Here is an 18509-nt window from a genome sequence, read left to right as displayed (position 1 = left end):
CATTAGTTTAACGACCACAGATATATTTCAATTGCTCTGTGCTTAGTGACCAAATGTGGCATACGTGAAGTGCAAATAAATGGTGAACAAATTAGTTATTATCTGAAGTTTCTGGTGTTCAGTGCGGTTGTGAAAGTAATTCGTTAATATTCGTTAATATGCACTTATATTCGTTAATATGCACTTATATAAAATAATAATGTGGAAATATTTGAGTAAAGTTCAAATTTAAGAATTGCTTATCTTAAATCTATATAAAAATATGATTAGTGAGCTCTCAAAAAATCTGCACTGTTTATGGTACAAACCCAAAATATCCTGTTCACATTGGGCTTGCACTGTTTTTTTGTTTAAATGAGGGTGATCATGTTTACATTTAGTATTTGCATGTGCAGGTCACTCATTTTTAATGTAGAGACACGCGAACCACTCGCTGCAATTGGTTAAGGGAACCACAACAACCGCCAGTAAACTGACCATAAAATGCGTTAAAATCGTCACTGTCTGTTAGACGTCGTTCAACTGGCAAGAGCGACGGACGGACAGCAACGCAACAGTGGAAGAATAAAAATCGTTGTGAATAATAGTGATAATACAATAAAGAAAGCTAAAGCTAAAAACATGTGCAGATTAAATCGCGACTGGAGCAACTCAAAAAGTCGCGGACTTTGAAAGGATACTTTAGAAGCGCAACGTAAGAAACACGAGTTGGAGGCATGCCACCAAAGCGAAGGCGCAGATTTCATGGACTCTATTACCATTCATCGCCGCCAAAGGGTGAGTGCACAGAATGATGAATACATCCACTGAGAGCCATTCATATTCATTAGTTGCGCCTAATTAAGTCAATTACAATTAATGTGTGGCACACCAATTAAGTAAGAATCCACAGTGGAAAATGTTGGCGTGGTGGGGAGTGAAGAGCATGCGTGACAAAGCGCAGACATGGCCAAAATTTGCATATTGCGTGCGCCCCAAATGGGAGCACAGGATCAACAAGTAACCTCCTCCCCCTTTCACCCAAAGCCCCCGAGAAGCAACTGGCGACGACATTAAGTGGCAGCCGCTAATGCGCCATTTCCGAGGCAATAGTTGCCTTTTATTGCCTACAACTTTGTTGCCACACTCCAACTTAATTTACATATGTGAGCGCTATATACGTATATATAAACATACCTGTACATGAAGACCAGGATTAAAGGTTACTTTTTTTAGACTCAAATCAACCTGAGTTTAAGCAATAAAAATGTGGTGTAGCTAAATATTTACATACGAATGTGCTAATGAGTGTGTGAATGTGCTGTTTACCAAGGCGCCTACATACTCTGTAAATTTTATAAAGACCGTGTGGTAAAGACTTATAAGAGCCTTGGAAGAGACTATGGCTATGTACATGAATAAAGCATATTTGTATAGCGATAATTGAACGATAATTAGAAGAGAAAGTACATCTTTTAGTCGATAGATTATAAATTACCACAGTAAACTCCAGTAAAAAATATATAAATTATCTCCTATATTAATTAAAAAATAAAATAATTAAAAAATAAAAAATGAATAGTAATCACAAATCTATATCCCATGCAAAGTGTATACTTATAAGCCAGTTGAAATTCTATATCCATTCCCCAGGTGAGACTATCATTAAAGCTGTAGATGAACGATAAGAGAACGATAAAAAACAAAAACTATATCGATATAAAAACACTGTATACACGTAGATTGCATACACATAACTTTCTTATTTACTCAGAACACATAAAAATGTAGAGGAACAGCGCGTACAGGACGGAATTACCGACCAACACAGCGATGGAAAATGGCACAACAAACGAAACAAAATGAAAGAATGGGGAATAAATAGAAAAAAATGAGAAATAACACATTCAGCTGTCCTAAATTCAACACCTTGCTTTGGTCAGTAGCGTTAGTTGGCCAACGTGGCTCAAACTTGCCACACGCAACAAGACGAACGAACAGCTGCTTAAAGGGCTCAATTCCTTCAAGCTAACACACTAAGTAGGCGTTTTGTGTAGTAGCGTTTGTATAATTAATCAGCCCAGTACAGTCACATATGTACTACTACATACTACATCACTATCGATAAATATACATAAATATAAATATACAAATACATATACATTGAAATACTCTATACAAATCGTCTGAAACAATTGCAGTCATGCCAATGAACGGACAGGCAGCCGGCAGCCAAAATGGACGCAAGCGCCGTGAGAACGATGGTGCGTATGAGTAATCCGTTAAATATTTGCCTTTACATTTAAATTGGTAAGATCAAACGTATGGGTTGCGAAGGCGTTTCACTGCCAGCTGTCACTTTCTCAAGCGCTGCTCAATATTTCAATGGCGCTTGCATTTTAAGTGCAGCCCGGCTTGGCAGCGTCGCGACCTTCAAGGCGTTTCCAAGTTTGCCAAAAAGAAAAGAAAAAAAAAATGACTTGTGAAAACTCCATTGTGAAAAGTCATAAAAGTTGTTGAGACTTTAAGCTAAGCATTTGCTCGCGAATTTTAGCTTTTTAATTTCGATTTTACTTGCAAATTGCATGCAAACACGAACAGCCAGGTAGCCAAAAAAGAAATCGAAACCCAAGAAGGTAGGGGGCGTGCTTTTGGCTTGGAAAGGGGCGGACACTTAAAAAATTTCTGTGTTAAATTAATTTTTCTGCACTCTCAATTGCAATTGTTTGTTGGCAACGTGGCGCCTAATAGATTTCTCCGTGAAGCTATCAACTATACGCATCTGGATGCACGAAAAGGACATTGGCAAGCTGACGCGCATATTGTGGGCGGGCCAGGGACAACGCCTCTGTCAGCAGGCCAGCAATAACGGGCGTGTCAAACGCTTTCTGGCCGCAGTGCCACATGTGATGGTAAGCCTGCCAGCGAGCTAACAACTGAATAAACTGAATTCTTTTTGATTGCCAGAATGCCACCAAGGATCTGCATCAGGCGGTAATCGATAACAGTTTGGAGACGTTGCAAATGCAGTTGGAACCACCGGTGCCACCATCAATGGTCACCGCCAAGGACAGCAATGGTCTAAATATCATACACAAGGCCGCCGGCTTGGGTCACACCAAGATACTCGAGTATCTCATTGGCCTGTGGCCGGAGGGCGCCCACGAGATCGATATAACGGGCAAGACGCCGCTGCATTGGGCCGCCAGCGCCAAGAATAATATGCGCTGCTATACGCTGCTCACCCAGGCCGGCTGCGATGAGGAGGCACAGGATTATGTAAGTTTGTGTCTTGAAAACAATTAAAATTGCTTTCATGTCTACTCGGTTGCTTGCAGAAAATGAAGACACCCTCATACTATCGCCACAAGCCGCACGAAATCGAGCGGGCCTATTTAGTCTATGTGCCGGAAGCGCCTCGCATCTCCCCGGATAGCGTCACCGACTGGGAGGCACTTAGCGATGATAGCGACAGCAACGCCGGTGGCGATGCCAGCAGCAATAGCAGCAAGCCAAGCAAGGTTAGGGATCTGTTGTTTTTTTTTTATAGTGTGGCTAATTGAAAAGCCTTTCACCTGTTTTTTTTTTTTTTGTGAGCCAGAAATTGGATATAAAACCAGCAGCCGCTGTAAATGGTCGTAAATCGTTTGACGACAGCGTTGAAAACACCTCCGAATTGGACACGAATGATGGGTAAGTGTTTGCTGGCCACTTGACATTGACTTGGCCTTTAGCATGGTCAGCTTTTCTTGGCTGTGGGTGCGTTGGGCGGTGCCGGGCGGGGCGGCTCGGGGCTTGCGTTTTGTTAGCCTTTTTTTTGTGGCATGGCTTTGAGAGTTCTTTGCATTTTGAAAACCAAACAACTACACACACACACACGCAGTACCAGCGTCAATGAGGATGATGATTTGTCCAAGCCAGATCCGGATGTGGATGTGGAAGTGGATCCAGAAGCGGAAGTGCCCCAGCAACGTCGTCCGGAAACGCCGGCGGCATTTGCAACTGGCGATGTTAGCGACACAGCCGGCGATACCGAAAGCGAAGCTGAGGTAAGTCCTTAAGTCAGCTACCAGGCTGACAGCCTGAGTTTCTTCTTTTTTTTTCATTTTTTCTTTGCTGTTAGTCGCTTTGCACTGTGCGCTTTTGCTGTATAGTTACGATTGGGCCGATTAGCTGAATGATACACGCGGTAATTTGTTTCTTTTTGTTAGAGTACGCCAATGTCGGTCATGATGCGGCTTCACACACACACACACACACAATAGTTTCCTGCAAGCATTCGAAGAGAATTGGAAGGAAGTATCGCTTTATTTCTGCATAAATGTGTTTTTCAGAAAATACTTATTCTTATCTTCCAAACGAAACGTTTCACGATTCCAAAGTAGATTCACTAAAACGAATGTTTTTTTCACTTGGATGCAAAACCGAAATATAGGAATCATTTGCTGCGATGAAAAATGTTTGCAGGCTGGTATATGTATAAGAACACTCTTCATACACACACAGCTGACACACTCACATTTAACGCTTTGTCAGATCGACTGAAGATGATTGTAGATACCATTAATTTTATAAGAAATTCGAAGTTCACAAGGAAAGCAATCAGTCGACAATTGTTTACTTTTACAGAATATTGCAAGAGCTGTAAGCGACGATGAAGATGCTGATAAGGTTGAGCCAGAAGCAGCAGAGCAACCAGCGCAGGATGAAGCGGAGGCGGAGACGGAGGCGGAGGCGGATGCAGATACAAATGATGATGAGCAGCTGGCTGAGAATGGGGATTTAGATGCTGAGAGTGAGAGTGAGCAAAATGCAACTGAAAAGACTGAAGCAATTGAGAATGGGAACGAAGTCGCAGAGCTGAATGAAATATCAAACGAAACAAATGCTGAAACAAAAGAGCATGAAGAAGATCATGTGGAGATGGCAGATGCTACTGAAGAAGAGGCAACTGGAGACAATGACGAAGAGAAAGACACTACTGGTACTGCTGCTGCTGCTGCTGCTGATGATGAGGAGGAGGATGTGGAAGAGGACGACGATGAGGTACAGATTGGCTTACTTTAAATGCCAATTCACGTGCAGACGGCAATTGTTTAGTAGATTGTTTGATTGATCGATTGATTGAGATATTTGTGCCCGTTTGCTCAAAATGTGAACTGTACAAATCTAAAAAAAATAATCAGCTGTTGGCACTACAATTTTTAACTATTCCTTCAATACTGTACAACAACGTAGCCGCCACAACAAATCCGCAACAATAACAATAACAATAACAATAAAAATACCATTAACAAAAACAACAACAATAACCACACAGCTAAACGAAAACATTTCAAATGCTTAGATACTGCTAAACCAACCTAACTGATTTCGTGTATCCGTACAGACTTATCATTGTATATTTTGTACTACTTACTATAAACATATATACTCCTACTACTTATATCTATCTAATTCAATCAATATCAAATTAAAAGAAATCTAAAATCTGCAATAAAATAACCGCAACTCGTGTGTTTTGTTTACGTATCGCACTCGTATTTCCATGTTACTTTCTATTTCTATTTGTTTATGTCTTTCGCTCTTTCCCTCTCTTTCGTATGTGTGTGTGTGTGTTTCTATATATGTAGAGTCGAGCAATGCCAGTGCTTGAAATTGTTTTTGCGCATATCGATTGACCAAAATCAGCAGCTGCTCTGCTGCAGATATATGTAATTCGTATTCGTATATTATAAGCTATGAAAACAGACTTACATATAAATAAATGAATGCACATTCGAGACTCGTATGTGTCCTGGCATTTCACTTTCATTTGCCATGTTCTTCTCTGACTGCTTGCCTGCTTGCCTGCATATCTGTCTGACGTTTGCCCGACTTGCCTCAGCTGTCAGGCAGCCATCCAAATGGCAACTGAGCATGCAAACGTCAGGAACAGTTGTAAACGTTAGATATTTTATGATATATGGTGAACGGATACTATATTTATATTTTTCAAAGTTAGCTTCAATTTACTGCGGCTAAATATTCGCATTTATTGCGTTTTATTTCACATTGAGCATTGAGTGGGCGTTGGCCCAGAAAATTTAATGACTACAGCGCTGATCATATCTCAAATTTCCCCAGGTAATCGATCATGCGGTGTATGCGCATTATTACGTATACGACGTGATGCAGATGAAAAGTGGGAAAACACAGAAATCCATTATTTGACATAATCATGAATATTATATAAATTTCAAATTAGTTAAAGTGACACTCGATTTGGCATGCAATTAGAACTGGCAATTGCACCGACTAGTATACAATCACTTTGTCGTAGTATTTAGTACTGTGTTCCCGTACATTTGTTTGCACTTTTAGCTAGTTAAGCTGGGCATTCAAATAAATGCGCAATTCTCCACAGGATGTGATAGCGACAACGCCGAACAGGCCCACTCAAGAGGAGACACAAAAACAGCTGCAACCGGAACAGGATCTGGTACCGGATAATGATGGCGGCGATTCGCTTACCTCCTCGCTGGCTATCGAGGGTTTTGTGCAGGGTGCCGCCGAGGATTTTACAGTTCAGTCTCAAACTGCAGCTAATGAAGTTGATGAAGTATAAAGGCGACAATCCCTTTTTCTATCTCCACCTATATATCTCTCTTTATCAAGATCTATCTTGCTCATCTCGCTTGTTTCTATTGCTCACATCAGTTCTTTGCCTTCATCGCTCGCTCCTTCCCTCTCTATCTCATTTACTGCACCTCCTTCTCCCGCTTTCAGCTCATACGCACAAATTGTCGTTGTCGTCGCTTGTGGTCTTGGCCAAACAATGCTTATCTCATGCACTTTTTGCAGGATGCCACCCTGCAGCAGATCATCGAGTCGGGCGACATGGAGCAGCTGGCCGAGATTGTGTTAAATGGCGAGGGAGGACGACTACTGGGCCTTAAGTCCAAGGAGGCCGAGATTCAAGCGTTTCTCAATAACGTGCCCAGCTATATGGTCAGTACCAGCTCTATCTCTCTCCCTATCTCACTCTACTACCACTAATTGCTGCGCTTGCTGTGCCCTGCAGGAGAAAATCCATCGCGTGCATGACGCGGCACGTGACGGCAGTTTGTTGGCGCTGCAGCAGGCACTGGATCGCCGGAAGTTTGCCATTGCGAAGGACGACATATCGCCAAATGGCGCCACGCCGCTACATGTTGCCGTTCTCTTTGGCCACAGCGGTAAGTTGAATGTGCTTGGGAGAAGGGGCGGTCTAAACATGGGCTCTGTCACAGTTTTGTACTCGCTGCGTTTTGATGTTTCGCTTTTCTACCCGCCACGCAGATATTGTACGCTATTTGGCTTCACGCTTTCCGGAGACCATGGCAATTACGGATAATGACGGACGTACGGCACTGCACTATGCGGGCACAATTAAGGACAACGGCCACTTCTACAATGTCCTAACGCAGCTGGGCGCTGATACGAAGGCAGTGGACAAGGTAAATAATTGTATAATATCGAACGCTCACCTTTCATATTATTTATAGCACAAAAGGAAGTCTACGCCAAATACATAGCTTTTGTTGTGTTTACTGCGGCTTTGAAAGCTTTTTAAAGTTTCAAGGAAAGGTCTTTTAAAATTGTTGATTTAACTGAACTCAGTAAGCTTTTCAAGTCAGGACAATTTATGAATTTTATTTTAGCTGAACTTATTTGATTTGAAATTTCATTTCGAAGTTATCAATATTTAATTTGAGTTATTATCATTGAGTTTGCTTTGTGGGGATACTTAAACAAATTGTTGTTATTAAAATTAAAATAGTAATTTAATTCCATTCTTTACTTATTGTGCTTTAAATTAACTCTTTCCATCAGCAAGGTTTTGAATAATGTATCTAAATTGGTTTTAAAAATAGAGTTGTGCTCATATAAAATGGTAAACGCTCAGTTCTTAAGTCACCACCCTGGAATAGAATTACTGGTAATTTTTATATTTTTGTAATTACTTAAATTTCTTGATTAGAATAGTTAGTAAGTATACCAGTAGAAAACCAAATGCAACCCAGAGTAGAGTTTATAGTCTTAGAGTTGGGAATATTGGCAAATGCTTCTCAATGGAAATAATATAAGATGTGGACGGTTGTGTGTCAAGGTGGGCAGCATTGACTTTGATATATATAGATAGGATATATAGGTCGAACCTCGAACTTGTGGATAAGTTTAAATCAATACTTTATAAATATATAATAAAGTGGAAAATGTTTATTTAAAATTCACCCGCAGCTAGGCCATACACCCGAGTTCTACGTGAATATAGACACATCGAAAGATGTGCTCACCTATACCGAACTGCTGAGCGTATTCGGGGCCGAGGACCTGGAGAATAAGTTGCTCAGCGATCAAGGTTGGTTCTCATTCGTCCGGACTGAAGTCCATTTTGTTTTGCTTTTCTTTGCTGTTTGGCTTTAGCGTCGTTTTATTATTACACGCCGTTACGCTGCACAACACCACAATCACGCACACACTCACATGCACAGACACTCAGCCACTCGTCGGACCACCCGCAATGAAAATAATTAAATACTTTTTTGTTTGCTAACCCAAACATCCGGACATGATTGGTTGGCTACTTTGACTCTGCCCCACCGAACATCGATTTTCAGTTTCAAATGCTACACACACGCACACTATAGACACACATAGACACACACACACACACACCTACTAACACAGACATAGCCACACACATACGGCACGCGTCCTTCGCTGGTCGTATGCTCACTTCTTCATACCCGTATATCGTCCGTCTAGTTAGTCATTATTTGGTGGCTAATACGCGCAGTTGGTCTCGCATTTAGCGGCGGACAGTTGAAACAAAAATCGTAATAAAATGGCGGCAAATCAGGAATTCTTCACCGAGATTATCAATAATATTGATGATATATTTGGTATGTAATAAATAACAATGCAAGTGTATGGCTATTGCGAATGTAGAAGTTGAGAGAGTTTTCCCCAAGTCTTTTCTGTTATGGACCTTAAGTCATTACTAATGTATCAGATTTGAGTAAATGGTAGAAACTGAGTTTTATTTAAAAATCTAGACACTTATACTAAATACTAAATAGGATAGTGTGTAAAAGATTCAAATTCTCTTCAGTGTTGCCATTATTAGTAAAGTTCTATTAGTCAGTTAACAGCTTAAATTGGCGTATATAGATTTATGAAGAATGTATATTTTCTTATTTCTGAATATGGTGAAGTAATATGAGATAGTGCTTAGTTTTGATATGATTATTTTAGTTCTGTTTATGAACTTTTCAGCAATACAAATATTTCCCATAATAAAAAGAAAATAAAAATAAAAAACCATTAAATATTAATTAAATATATAAATTGAGGTATAATTATATCATTCGTATTTATTATTTAATACTCACCGACTACATTATCAACTTCAATTACTTTTGCACCTGGTTAAGCACACGCGCCTATTCTCAGCAAGCCACAATTACAGCAAGTCTTTTCTGTCACTCTGTGTTCGTGTGTCCATGTGGTGTATGTGTGTCCATGTGTGTTGGTGTACAAACTAGCCCGTTGTGCTGTACTGATAATCATCAACAATTACACCCAACGCTGCCCCAACAATAACGACCACTACAACGAGCAGTTCCCGATGATCTGCATAGCGCACGCCGCGAGCTGCAGGATGGTGAAATTTCAAGGACTCTGGAGCGTTGCTTCAGCGTCATTGCGGAATCGGGTAAACTGCTAAGTGGGACCACAGCCTCGGCTCTTTCGCAACGAAAGCCGCTGAGTGCCTCCGCACTGCAGTTGTCGGTGACGAGCTATCTGAGCCGCTTCCTTAAGCGTGCCGTCTACGAAAGGATCAAGCGACGACAGACGCGCCTCGATCATAGCCTCTTCGATGTGCTGTGGCCGGCAATGCGGAAGACATCAAAACTGCGTCATCTGGAGGAGGATATCAATTGTGGGATTATTGCGCCCGACTTTGATGTGTTTGTGGTGTTCCAGGAATTTCTGGTGCCGTTCCTCAAGGACATGCATTGCCTGAGCATCGATGCGGAGTTCAAGCCGCAGCCGCGACTCGCCTACTTTCCCATGGACAATGGCGAGCGTCTCAATACAGCAGCCTTCGTGTTTGACGATGAATCGCTGCTCGTCACACGCTGCATTGTGGAAGCGTCACGCAATCTGGATCAGCTGGAGCTGCCGCTTAACCTGACCATCGCACAGATCGAGCAGGCCGAGCGTGTCATGATGGGAAAAATCTTTACGGCCAGTTTCGCGGAGGCCATTGGCGAAACGGAATCCGGCAGTTATTATACGCTTACCGAGCTCTTGGACCCACACTCTGAGGTGGCCCTTATGCTGAACAATCTTGGTCTGATGATACCGCTGTTAGATACCAAAGATCTGGTGCAGGCCGCTGAGTCGACGGCTTTCAATGGCGCTCTATGGCCCTACGGGCGAGGCGTGTATGTGAATTCAGCGCATAATACGGCTCTGTGGTTGAATTGTCAAGAGCATTTGCGCATCATTTCGTCCACCGGTAGCAAGGATCCGGCTGATATGGGTGCTGCCTACACACGTGTCGGTCGTGCCGTCTCATATCTGGAGACACAGCTGCACTTCAAGGAGAGCTATCTGCTTGGGTATCTGCAATCGCGTCCAGCTTACTTGGGCACAGGGCTTAAAATGACCACCATTGTCAAGTTGCCAAATCTAATGAAGGAGATGGACAATCTACGTCATCTGTGCTCGGTGCGTGGCCTCAGCATGGTCACCAATCGCCTGTCCAAGCTGACAGTTCGTCTGATTAATATGCAGAGCATGGGCGTTGTGGAGTATGTCATGTTTCAGGACTATTGTACAGCTGTAACGAATATTCTATCGCTGGAGAAGGATATGTCGCTGACAAACTCAAAGCATATAGCTAATATGCTGGTTAAGATCTTCAGGCGCAAGAAGAACAGCATTATCGATCGCAACTGATCGATAAATCAAGAGATACAAGCCGCAAGATACTTACAAATGAAAGCACAACTCATACATTTCTAATGCAATTGTATTGTAAATACAACCAGAACAACACACCAAAACAATTATTATGTAAAATATATAAATACATATATTAAGCAATTCGATCGAATGATATACTACTTTGCATTTATTAAGCTTCAACACTTGAGCCAAAAGTCAAAAGACACCAAAAATAAATACCACATTTTCAGCTTCGGCCGTAACGTCGCACGCAAATGTTTTAATGAGATACACGTACGTACCTATTACTACCTCCTACCAAACTCCCTTCCCACCCCCGACCAGCCCCGTCCTCATTAGCAATGTGTCTTGTACTAAATTTGACTTGATTTGCAAAGTATTATTTTAGTTTGATAATAACTCATTTGGTTTCAAACTTAACTCTCGCTTTGTGTATATAATCTAAACGATGGATGTTAATTTTATACTCATTATCCTTCGATTGTCAATAATTAAGTTTCTCTGCATTGACAGGTCAATCGCAGCCTGTTAGCTTACAGGCTAATCCCATCTTTAAAACGGAACAGGGCAAATATCTGGCGGATTGTAAGTGAACGAAATTTCTTCTAGAATAGAAAACTGAAATTTTGACTGAAGACATAACAAATGATATATCAAATAGAAAGAAGATATGTTGGTCGATGATTTGTTTAGTTCAGATGAAAATGTAAATTTGATTCATTTGAAAAACAAAAGAAAAAAATAATAATTAAACCCATAAATAACAGAATATGTTGACTTAAGTTTAATTAAAACTTCCTCGAATTACCTTTAAACCAGCTGCCAAAATTAATCAGGCAATATTAGACAATGTTTTACCGAATTAAAAAAATGTACCCCGCGAACAGAAAATGATAGTTAATTGTATAAAATTGGCCCTTTATATCAGCTTCTCAATTACTTTTATTTTTTTTCTACTCAGCTTTGGCCGATCCCTTGATCAAGGCTTTGACAGAGATAGCCAATAAGCGTCCCAAGGATCCTGTTGCCTATTTGACAAACTATTTGCAGCAGTTTATGGGCCAACGCAAGCCCATCACCGAGGCCATTGTCCACTCGGGCAGCAGCAAAACCAGCACGATCTCCACGGCTCGAGCTAACTCCAACTCCAAACTAACGAGCAGTCGCTTTGGCAAAAACCGTGCGGATATCATTGAACTGGACGCTGGCTCACTGGCCGAGGAGCAGGATGATGACGATGAGGATAGTGCATTAGCTGTGCAGCACCTGGAGGAGCGTGACGAACATGGCCAGAGCATGCTGCACTTTGCCTGCGCCCGCTCCCATCGTCGTGGCGCGCTCTACACACTGATCGAGGAGTCACGCATCGATATCACCTACAGGGATGAGTTGTATCGCACGGCAAGGGATGTGGCTCTCCAGGCTAATCAGCCCACTAATGCCACCGAAATCGATCGCTATGTGTTCGCCCAGGTAGTGTTGGGTAAGTGTATATTTGTTTCACAGTATATGAATAGCTTATTTAATTAGCTCATTTCATTTTCTATCATATATCTGCCTCATTCAGGTGATGTGGAGCCGCTTGAGCAGTTGGCGCTGCAGGGATACGATCACATCTTAGATGTGGAAGATGAGAGCGGCAAGAGCGTTATAGATGTGGCCACAGAGCGTCAGCATGAGGCACTCGTTGCCTTTTTGAATAGCTTGCGTACGCTGGAGGAGACGCGAGAGGAGTTGCATCAAATGATACGCGACAAGAATATGGAACGGCTCAAAGAGCTGACCGCTGTGCCCAATGCCAAGTGGTTTATCCGGACCAAAAACTATTACGGTATAATTTTTTCACTTAGGCATCATTGTTAAGAATAATGCTTTGACTCAATGGTTGTTTAGGTCGAACAGCACTGCACATAGCCGTGCTCAAGGAATCCGAGGAAATGGTACAGCACCTGGTGGACCTTTGTCCCGAGGCGCTCAAGGTCACGGATAATGTAAGTTAAATGTTAAGCTTATCTATTAAGCATTTTGTAACAACTTTCCTAATCTATTTCTCAATTTGCTTCCCCAGCTCGAGCGCACCGTTTTGCACTATGCTTTAGGCACAAATTTCTGTGAGAGCGTCAGTCGGATACTTATCCAAAATGGTGCCAAGCGCACGGCGAAGGATCTCAAGGGTAGACAGCCGAGCTACTATTTCATCAACAAAGCAGATATATTGCGCCTGCAAGAGGAGGAGGAGGAAACTCGCTGATCAAATCTTTATGTATAGAAATCATCTAACTCTAAATTGTTCTAGTTAAATAAAGAAAACCTTTGGAAACAATGCTAACATCGAAATATTCAAATCCTAATGTCAAACTTTCACAAATAATGCGACCAATTAAAAGGTAATAAAGTGCTTTACGCACATGTGCCACGCTTATTTTGAAATATCGCTTGAAGTGGCCTTCCCATGGAGATAAGCACTTAGGCATCCATCGATGATTCTTTCGAAGTGTCTTGCAGAGTTCCTCGATAATGACATTCATTGATGTGAAGTGATCAAGTGATAAGCGCTAAGCAATTGAATTCGAGAACTGTCTTCTCCAAAGATAAGATTATAAATAAATCAAATCCAGGCCAAGCAATTCAAAAATGGTGGTTGAGCTTAATGACACTTACGTGTTTTTTGTAACGATCATTAGGATGAGTTTTGAAATACTTAAGTTACAAATTCATTTCATATATGTGTGCGGCTTATCGTGTATTGACGAGGAATGTGCACTATTAAAAACAGCTGCTAAAATAAATTAATTTTTAATTTAGAACAAGTTTTGGGTCAACACATGTTTTAAGAAATACGTTTCGTAGTTCGTAGAAAATCTAAAGCGTTTATTTATTACCACTTTACTCAGATTATTAACAGAATATTTACAAAATAAGATGAGTCATAATTTTCAGTTCATTGACAAATATATATTTAGTGGGAATACATCTTGTATTTACTGTGAATTTTTCACATTGCTTACAAGTGCATGGCTTATAATTATATAAGAGTATTCACAATTCGGTGAGGGTTTTACTTAGCATCGCTCTGATTTTGTGATTAAGCAGATTAGGTCTTGCTTCTCTCAGTCATAAGAAATATCTATCCAACTCCCGAAATCCATAAATATTCGCACACTACTCATCGTGTGTGTGTTTTATGTGTGGCTTTTGCTGGTTGTTGACTTGCTGTTAATTCCCTATCGATCGGAACTGTGTGCCTCTGGCTGATACTTACTATCAGCAACTGTTTGTGAGTGTATTAGTGAAGTGCGCTGATTTGAAGCTATCGTCAAGTATGAAACGACTAACTGGCATGTGGTTAGGTGTAAAGACATTTGACAACAAATTCTACTTTGAGTTGCTTGCCAGAGTGCAGCGTGCCCAGTTCAAATACGATTTAAACTCGAAATGGCATCGGAAACAAATACGGGTAAATCATAAGACTTCGGATTTTTGCTCCGAAAATATTGCTTGGAAGCTAAACTCGTTTGTAAATGCAAATGTGTGTTTAATGTTGTGCTTAATTGTAATGATATGTCGAGGATGATGTCATCAAGCAGACGAAATCAGTATCTACCTTCTTAAAATAATTGATCTCAAAAAGAAGTTAAAATGTGTCAAGACGCTCCAAAAGTGTGGTGAAACGATAAACATCTATAGATACTTGAAAGAGGTGCTTTTTGCTAGATTCATAATAAAATCATTTGAATGTTCTCAGGTCCCATGCTGGGTCAACGTCATGTGCAGACTTTTCTGCTTTTCCTCTCAATCGTCGTCAACTATATTGCCAAGTTTAACGCTGGTGTTGCTGTTGTCGCCATGACCAATGCCGAGAGCACAAATCCCAATTTTCCAGTCAGTATTTTATATTTTATTTGAGTTGGCTTTTTCTTTATCCCCATCATCATATTTTGCACAGGAGTACAACTGGAATGAAATGGAACGCTCTTATATTTTGTCCAGTTTCTTCTGGGGATATATAATGACTCAATTTCTGGGCGGCTGGCTTTGCCGTCGCTATGGCGCCAGACTCACAATGTTTGTCTCCACCATAGGATCGGCACTGCTGGTGCTATTAGTGCCCTTCTGTGTGTCCTGGGGTGGCTGGCAAGTTTACTGTGCGATTCGTGTTTGCATGGGCATCTTCCAGGGCTTGATGTTCCCATGTGTGCATGCTCATCTGGCCAACTGGTGTCCAGTTTCGGAACGCAACAGATTGGGCGCCTTGGCCAACACGGGCATTGACTGCGGCACATTGTTGGCCATGTTTGTCAGTGGCCAGGTGGCTGCTTCCAGTATGGGCTGGCCAGGTATCTTCTACATCTCATGCGCGGTGGGAGTTCTCTGGTGTGTGGCCTGGTGGATCTTTGGCGCTGATACGCCCAAACAATCCAGATTTATCAGCAAGGAGGAGCTATATTATATTGAGTCGTCTATCAGTGAAAATACTAAAGAGGAGGATACTAAGGAAGTGCTTAAGATACCAGTGCCCTGGAAGGCTATTCTCACCTCGTTGCCCTTTTGGGCACTATTTTTGGTACGTTGCACCCAATCCTGGGGATATTCCACGCTGCAGGCTGAGATTCCGGCTTATATGAATGGAGTGCTGCTGATGGAGATGAAGAGCAATGCTTTATTCTCGGCCCTTCCCTATTTGGCATCCTGGATCATGGCCTTTGTCTATGTAATTGTGGCCGATATTTTGCTTACGAACGGCACTTTGACCATCACCGGTATAAGAAAGACCTTCAGCTCGGTGGCCTCCTGGTTGCCGGCCCTTAGTTTGATTGGCCTCAGCTTTCTCGACAGCAATCAAAAAACATTAGCTATTATCCTGATGACAGCCAGTGTGGGTATTAATGCCGGCGCCACCATTGGCAGCGCCCTTAACACCATCGATCTGTCGCCAAATCACGCGGGCATCCTCATGGGCATCGTCAACACGGGAGCGAATGTTGTGCCCATACTGACGCCGCTGCTGGTAGGACTTATAGTTAAAAATGAGGTGGGTTCTGAAGTAAAAAATAAAAACTTTGTCCATAATTTATTTTATATTTAAATATATTTATTCTTTAATTTTCGCAGCAAGATCGCGTAGAATGGCAAGTGGTTTTCATTATATCTGCCGTCATTTTCTTTCTGGGCAATCTGTTCTACATTTGGTTTGGCAGAATGGTGAATCAGCCATGGAATGCCGCTGACTTTCTAGAGCAGCATCAGGAAGGCCACAATCAGGAAGCAGGACAAGCAGGAAAGGTAAACTCGAAAGCATTGGAGGCTCGGCAAAATGAGGGGCTAGATTAATGCGAACGAACAAATGTCAAAACGGAATATTGTTGCATTAAATCAATACAGCCATAATTCTCAGAGGTTGACAAGCGGATGCAATGGAATCGTGGAGTGATAACAAGAACTAAGCAGTGCTTATCGTACTAAGTAGTACCAATTAAGATTTACTGACGGCTGGATCGTTGTTAATAACCATAGAAAAACAATAGTTAATAAATACTGCAGCTGTATAAATATAAATGATAAGAATTATATATAAAGTGGGGAACTTGCTTTGGTTGCGTTTTTGTCAGTTTTTTGGACTTTAAAATTGGCAGAATACTCGGCGATAATCTTTTTATTATTGCTTGTTTGCACTTAATTTCAATTATATATTATTGTATCTGCAGTGACGTAGCTAAATGCTTGAGATAGTAAAAAAACATGTCAGAATGCCCTAGTTGAGATTGGCCTTTACCCTGTTTTCATATCTGCTGTGCAGGTGGCAGATGTTTTTTTTTTAAAGCTTTCTGGTATTGTGGTATTTGTAACCTGATATTTAACAGCCTTTGTGTGATAAACCGTTATCCATGTAAAATAAGAAAAATAAAACACGGGCTATTGGTATAGGTCAGCTGGCATTTAGCTATTCTATTCTTTATGAATGCATAAAATTAATCATCGGGGATTTCCAAATAAACCAATTCTTAGGGGAGGCCACTTGATCGCATTGAATGTGTTGATGATCTGGGTAGATCTTTAAGTCCCTATCTTAAGTGTGACAAGCATATGTATTCTACTGCTTATCAATTCGTTGGTGACTTAAGTTTCATCAAGCGCTGGTAAAGAGAATTTGACGATCCGTATATTAGGTAATATTTTTATATTTCACTTGTGCGTGTTCTTGAATTACAAGCTTACATTGGATTTCTTGATGTAGATCAGAAGACCATGGCAATTGTACTGATGACCCTCAGTGTGGGTTTCAACAGCGGCGCCACCATTGGCTCCTCTCTCAACTCCATTGATTTGTCACCCAATCATGCCAGCATTCTCATGGGCATTATAAATACGGCTGCGAATGCGGTGCCCATTTTCACACCTATAGTTGTGGGTCAGATTGTCAGTGATAATGTAAGACCTAATGATCAGAGTATATTTGTTTTTTGTCGCACATATCCAATTCATGAAAAATGTGAACATTTTTGGATCAAATATCTCACAATTTAACCATACGGACCTGATAATTAGTGAATTCATTTTTGTCTAAAGTGTTTCTGCGTTGTTTGTATTAGACTGCAATTTTCTCACATGTTAATGGTTAATTTTTAAATCTCTTCACAGGGCAATCGCAATCAGTGGCAAATTGTGTTTATTATCTCCTCCGTGGTGTTCTTTGTGGGCAACTGCATCTTCTTGGCCTTTGGTACTGCCGTTTCTCAACCCTGGGATGCTGAAGATTACTTGATGCGTCCTCAACCCGGGCTGGCATTGCCTTCAACATCAAGTGAAAAGTCTAAATCAAACGAGAACGATCAGTAACTAACAAAAATCGTTTTGGTAGTGAGCAATATAGATAATAGCTACTGGCTTATATTATATATGGTTGCGTTATCAGCTTTTTGACAGCTTTGTTGTCCAATAAAAACACAAGGATATATATATATATATATATATATACATATATATATAGAGGAGAGAGAGAGAGAGATAGAGAGAGAGACAGAGAGAGAGCTAGATAGCGAGAGAGAGAGAGAGAGAGCACTGCACAAAGAGAGCTAATCGGTGGCAGCTGCAGCTTAATTGCTTTACGGAGTAGTAGATTGCATATGCAACAACAAATATTTATGTTACGCCACACAGGCGACAAATTCAATATATATATATGGATAACTAATGTGATTGGAACTTTGTTGTTGCTGCTGCCAACAATTGCCTTATATGTAAGCTTTTTCACTAACATATTTAATATATAATTGATTTTATTTCATGAAACATTTTAAGCACATACTTTTAGGCTTAGTAATTGTAATACATAATTATCTTTATAAGGCATGGCATACTTCTTAGACTTATTGAAAGTGAATACTCGTTCTTATCTTCCCTGTGGGCGTCAACACTTGACAATCGGATTACAATCTTTGATACATAGAAGAAACTATTTATATTCGACTACTGATAATTGATAGCATTTGTTTGAAAAGCTTTGATTCATATATAAGATTCAGGATTGT

At 41.0% G+C, this 18509-nt stretch overlaps 3 protein-coding genes across 9 annotated transcripts; all 3 read left to right on the top strand.

Moving 5' to 3' along the window:
- Positions 1-263: 263 nt before the first annotated feature.
- On the top strand, positions 264-13317 carry LOC6559725 (arginine kinase). 7 transcript variants are annotated; one of them, XM_032734733.2, is made up of 18 exons: positions 396-777; positions 2181-2243; positions 2731-2891; positions 2947-3258; positions 3318-3500; positions 3581-3672; positions 3863-4028; positions 4609-5025; positions 6386-6580; positions 6823-6969; positions 7043-7196; positions 7300-7457; positions 8242-8362; positions 11494-11565; positions 11942-12463; positions 12548-12811; positions 12874-12971; positions 13049-13317. In XM_032734733.2, exons 1-18 carry the CDS (start codon positions 717-719, stop codon positions 13229-13231), a joined length of 3369 nt encoding a protein of 1122 aa, XP_032590624.1. In that variant the 5' UTR covers positions 396-716; the 3' UTR covers positions 13232-13317. The 7 variants fall into 7 exon arrangements, with proteins under 7 accessions (XP_032590623.1, XP_032590621.1, XP_032590622.1 ...); XM_032734730.1 differs by lacking the exons at positions 11494-11565; positions 11942-12463; positions 12548-12811; positions 12874-12971; positions 13049-13317 and adding an exon at positions 9626-11118 and having other exon boundaries at positions 269-777; XM_032734731.1 differs by lacking the exons at positions 11494-11565; positions 11942-12463; positions 12548-12811; positions 12874-12971; positions 13049-13317 and adding an exon at positions 9626-11118 and having other exon boundaries at positions 270-777; positions 6386-6544.
- Positions 13318-14371: 1054 nt separating this feature from the next.
- On the top strand, positions 14372-16536 carry LOC6559491 (putative inorganic phosphate cotransporter). The gene is made up of 4 exons (XM_032735175.1): positions 14372-14437; positions 14726-14862; positions 14927-16012; positions 16093-16536. The coding sequence occupies exons 1-4, from the start codon at positions 14416-14418 to the stop codon at positions 16309-16311; spliced, it is 1464 nt and encodes a 487-aa protein (XP_032591066.1). The 5' UTR covers positions 14372-14415; the 3' UTR covers positions 16312-16536.
- A 666-nt stretch (positions 16537-17202) lies between these two features.
- Positions 17203-17817, top strand: LOC116804950 (putative inorganic phosphate cotransporter). Its single transcript, XM_032734053.1, has 2 exons — positions 17203-17409; positions 17620-17817. Exons 1-2 carry the CDS (start codon positions 17227-17229, stop codon positions 17815-17817), a joined length of 381 nt encoding a protein of 126 aa, XP_032589944.1. The 5' UTR covers positions 17203-17226.
- Positions 17818-18509: the final 692 nt, after the last annotated feature.

This window comes from Drosophila grimshawi, unplaced genomic scaffold (genome assembly GCF_018153295.1).
Source record: "Drosophila grimshawi isolate 15287-2541.00 unplaced genomic scaffold, ASM1815329v1 contig_1369, whole genome shotgun sequence".
Classification (NCBI taxonomy): Eukaryota; Metazoa; Arthropoda; class Insecta; order Diptera; family Drosophilidae; genus Drosophila; species Drosophila grimshawi.
The sequence above is the reverse complement of the archived record's forward strand: the minus strand, read 5'-3'. Positions and strand labels throughout refer to the sequence as shown.

Excerpts from the sequence above, each read along its gene's own strand:
- LOC6559725 (XM_032734730.1), top strand. The coding sequence starts at position 717 with ATGCCACCAAAGCGAAGGCGCAGATTTCATGGACTCTATTACCATTCA. Across the intron at positions 2,244-2,730 it reads CAAGCGCCGTGAGAACGATG|ATTTCTCCGTGAAGCTATCA; the intron begins GTGCGTATGAGT and ends GGCGCCTAATAG. Across the intron at positions 6,970-7,042 it reads ATAACGTGCCCAGCTATATG|GAGAAAATCCATCGCGTGCA; the intron begins GTCAGTACCAGC and ends TGTGCCCTGCAG.
- LOC116804950 (XM_032734053.1), top strand. The coding sequence starts at position 17,227 with ATGGCAATTGTACTGATGACCCTCAGTGTGGGTTTCAACAGCGGCGCC. Across the intron at positions 17,410-17,619 it reads GTCAGATTGTCAGTGATAAT|GGCAATCGCAATCAGTGGCA; the intron begins GTAAGACCTAAT and ends ATCTCTTCACAG.
- LOC6559491 (XM_032735175.1), top strand. The coding sequence starts at position 14,416 with ATGGCATCGGAAACAAATACGG. Across the intron at positions 14,438-14,725 it reads GGCATCGGAAACAAATACGG|GTCCCATGCTGGGTCAACGT; the intron begins GTAAATCATAAG and ends GAATGTTCTCAG. Across the intron at positions 14,863-14,926 it reads GCACAAATCCCAATTTTCCA|GAGTACAACTGGAATGAAAT; the intron begins GTCAGTATTTTA and ends TATTTTGCACAG.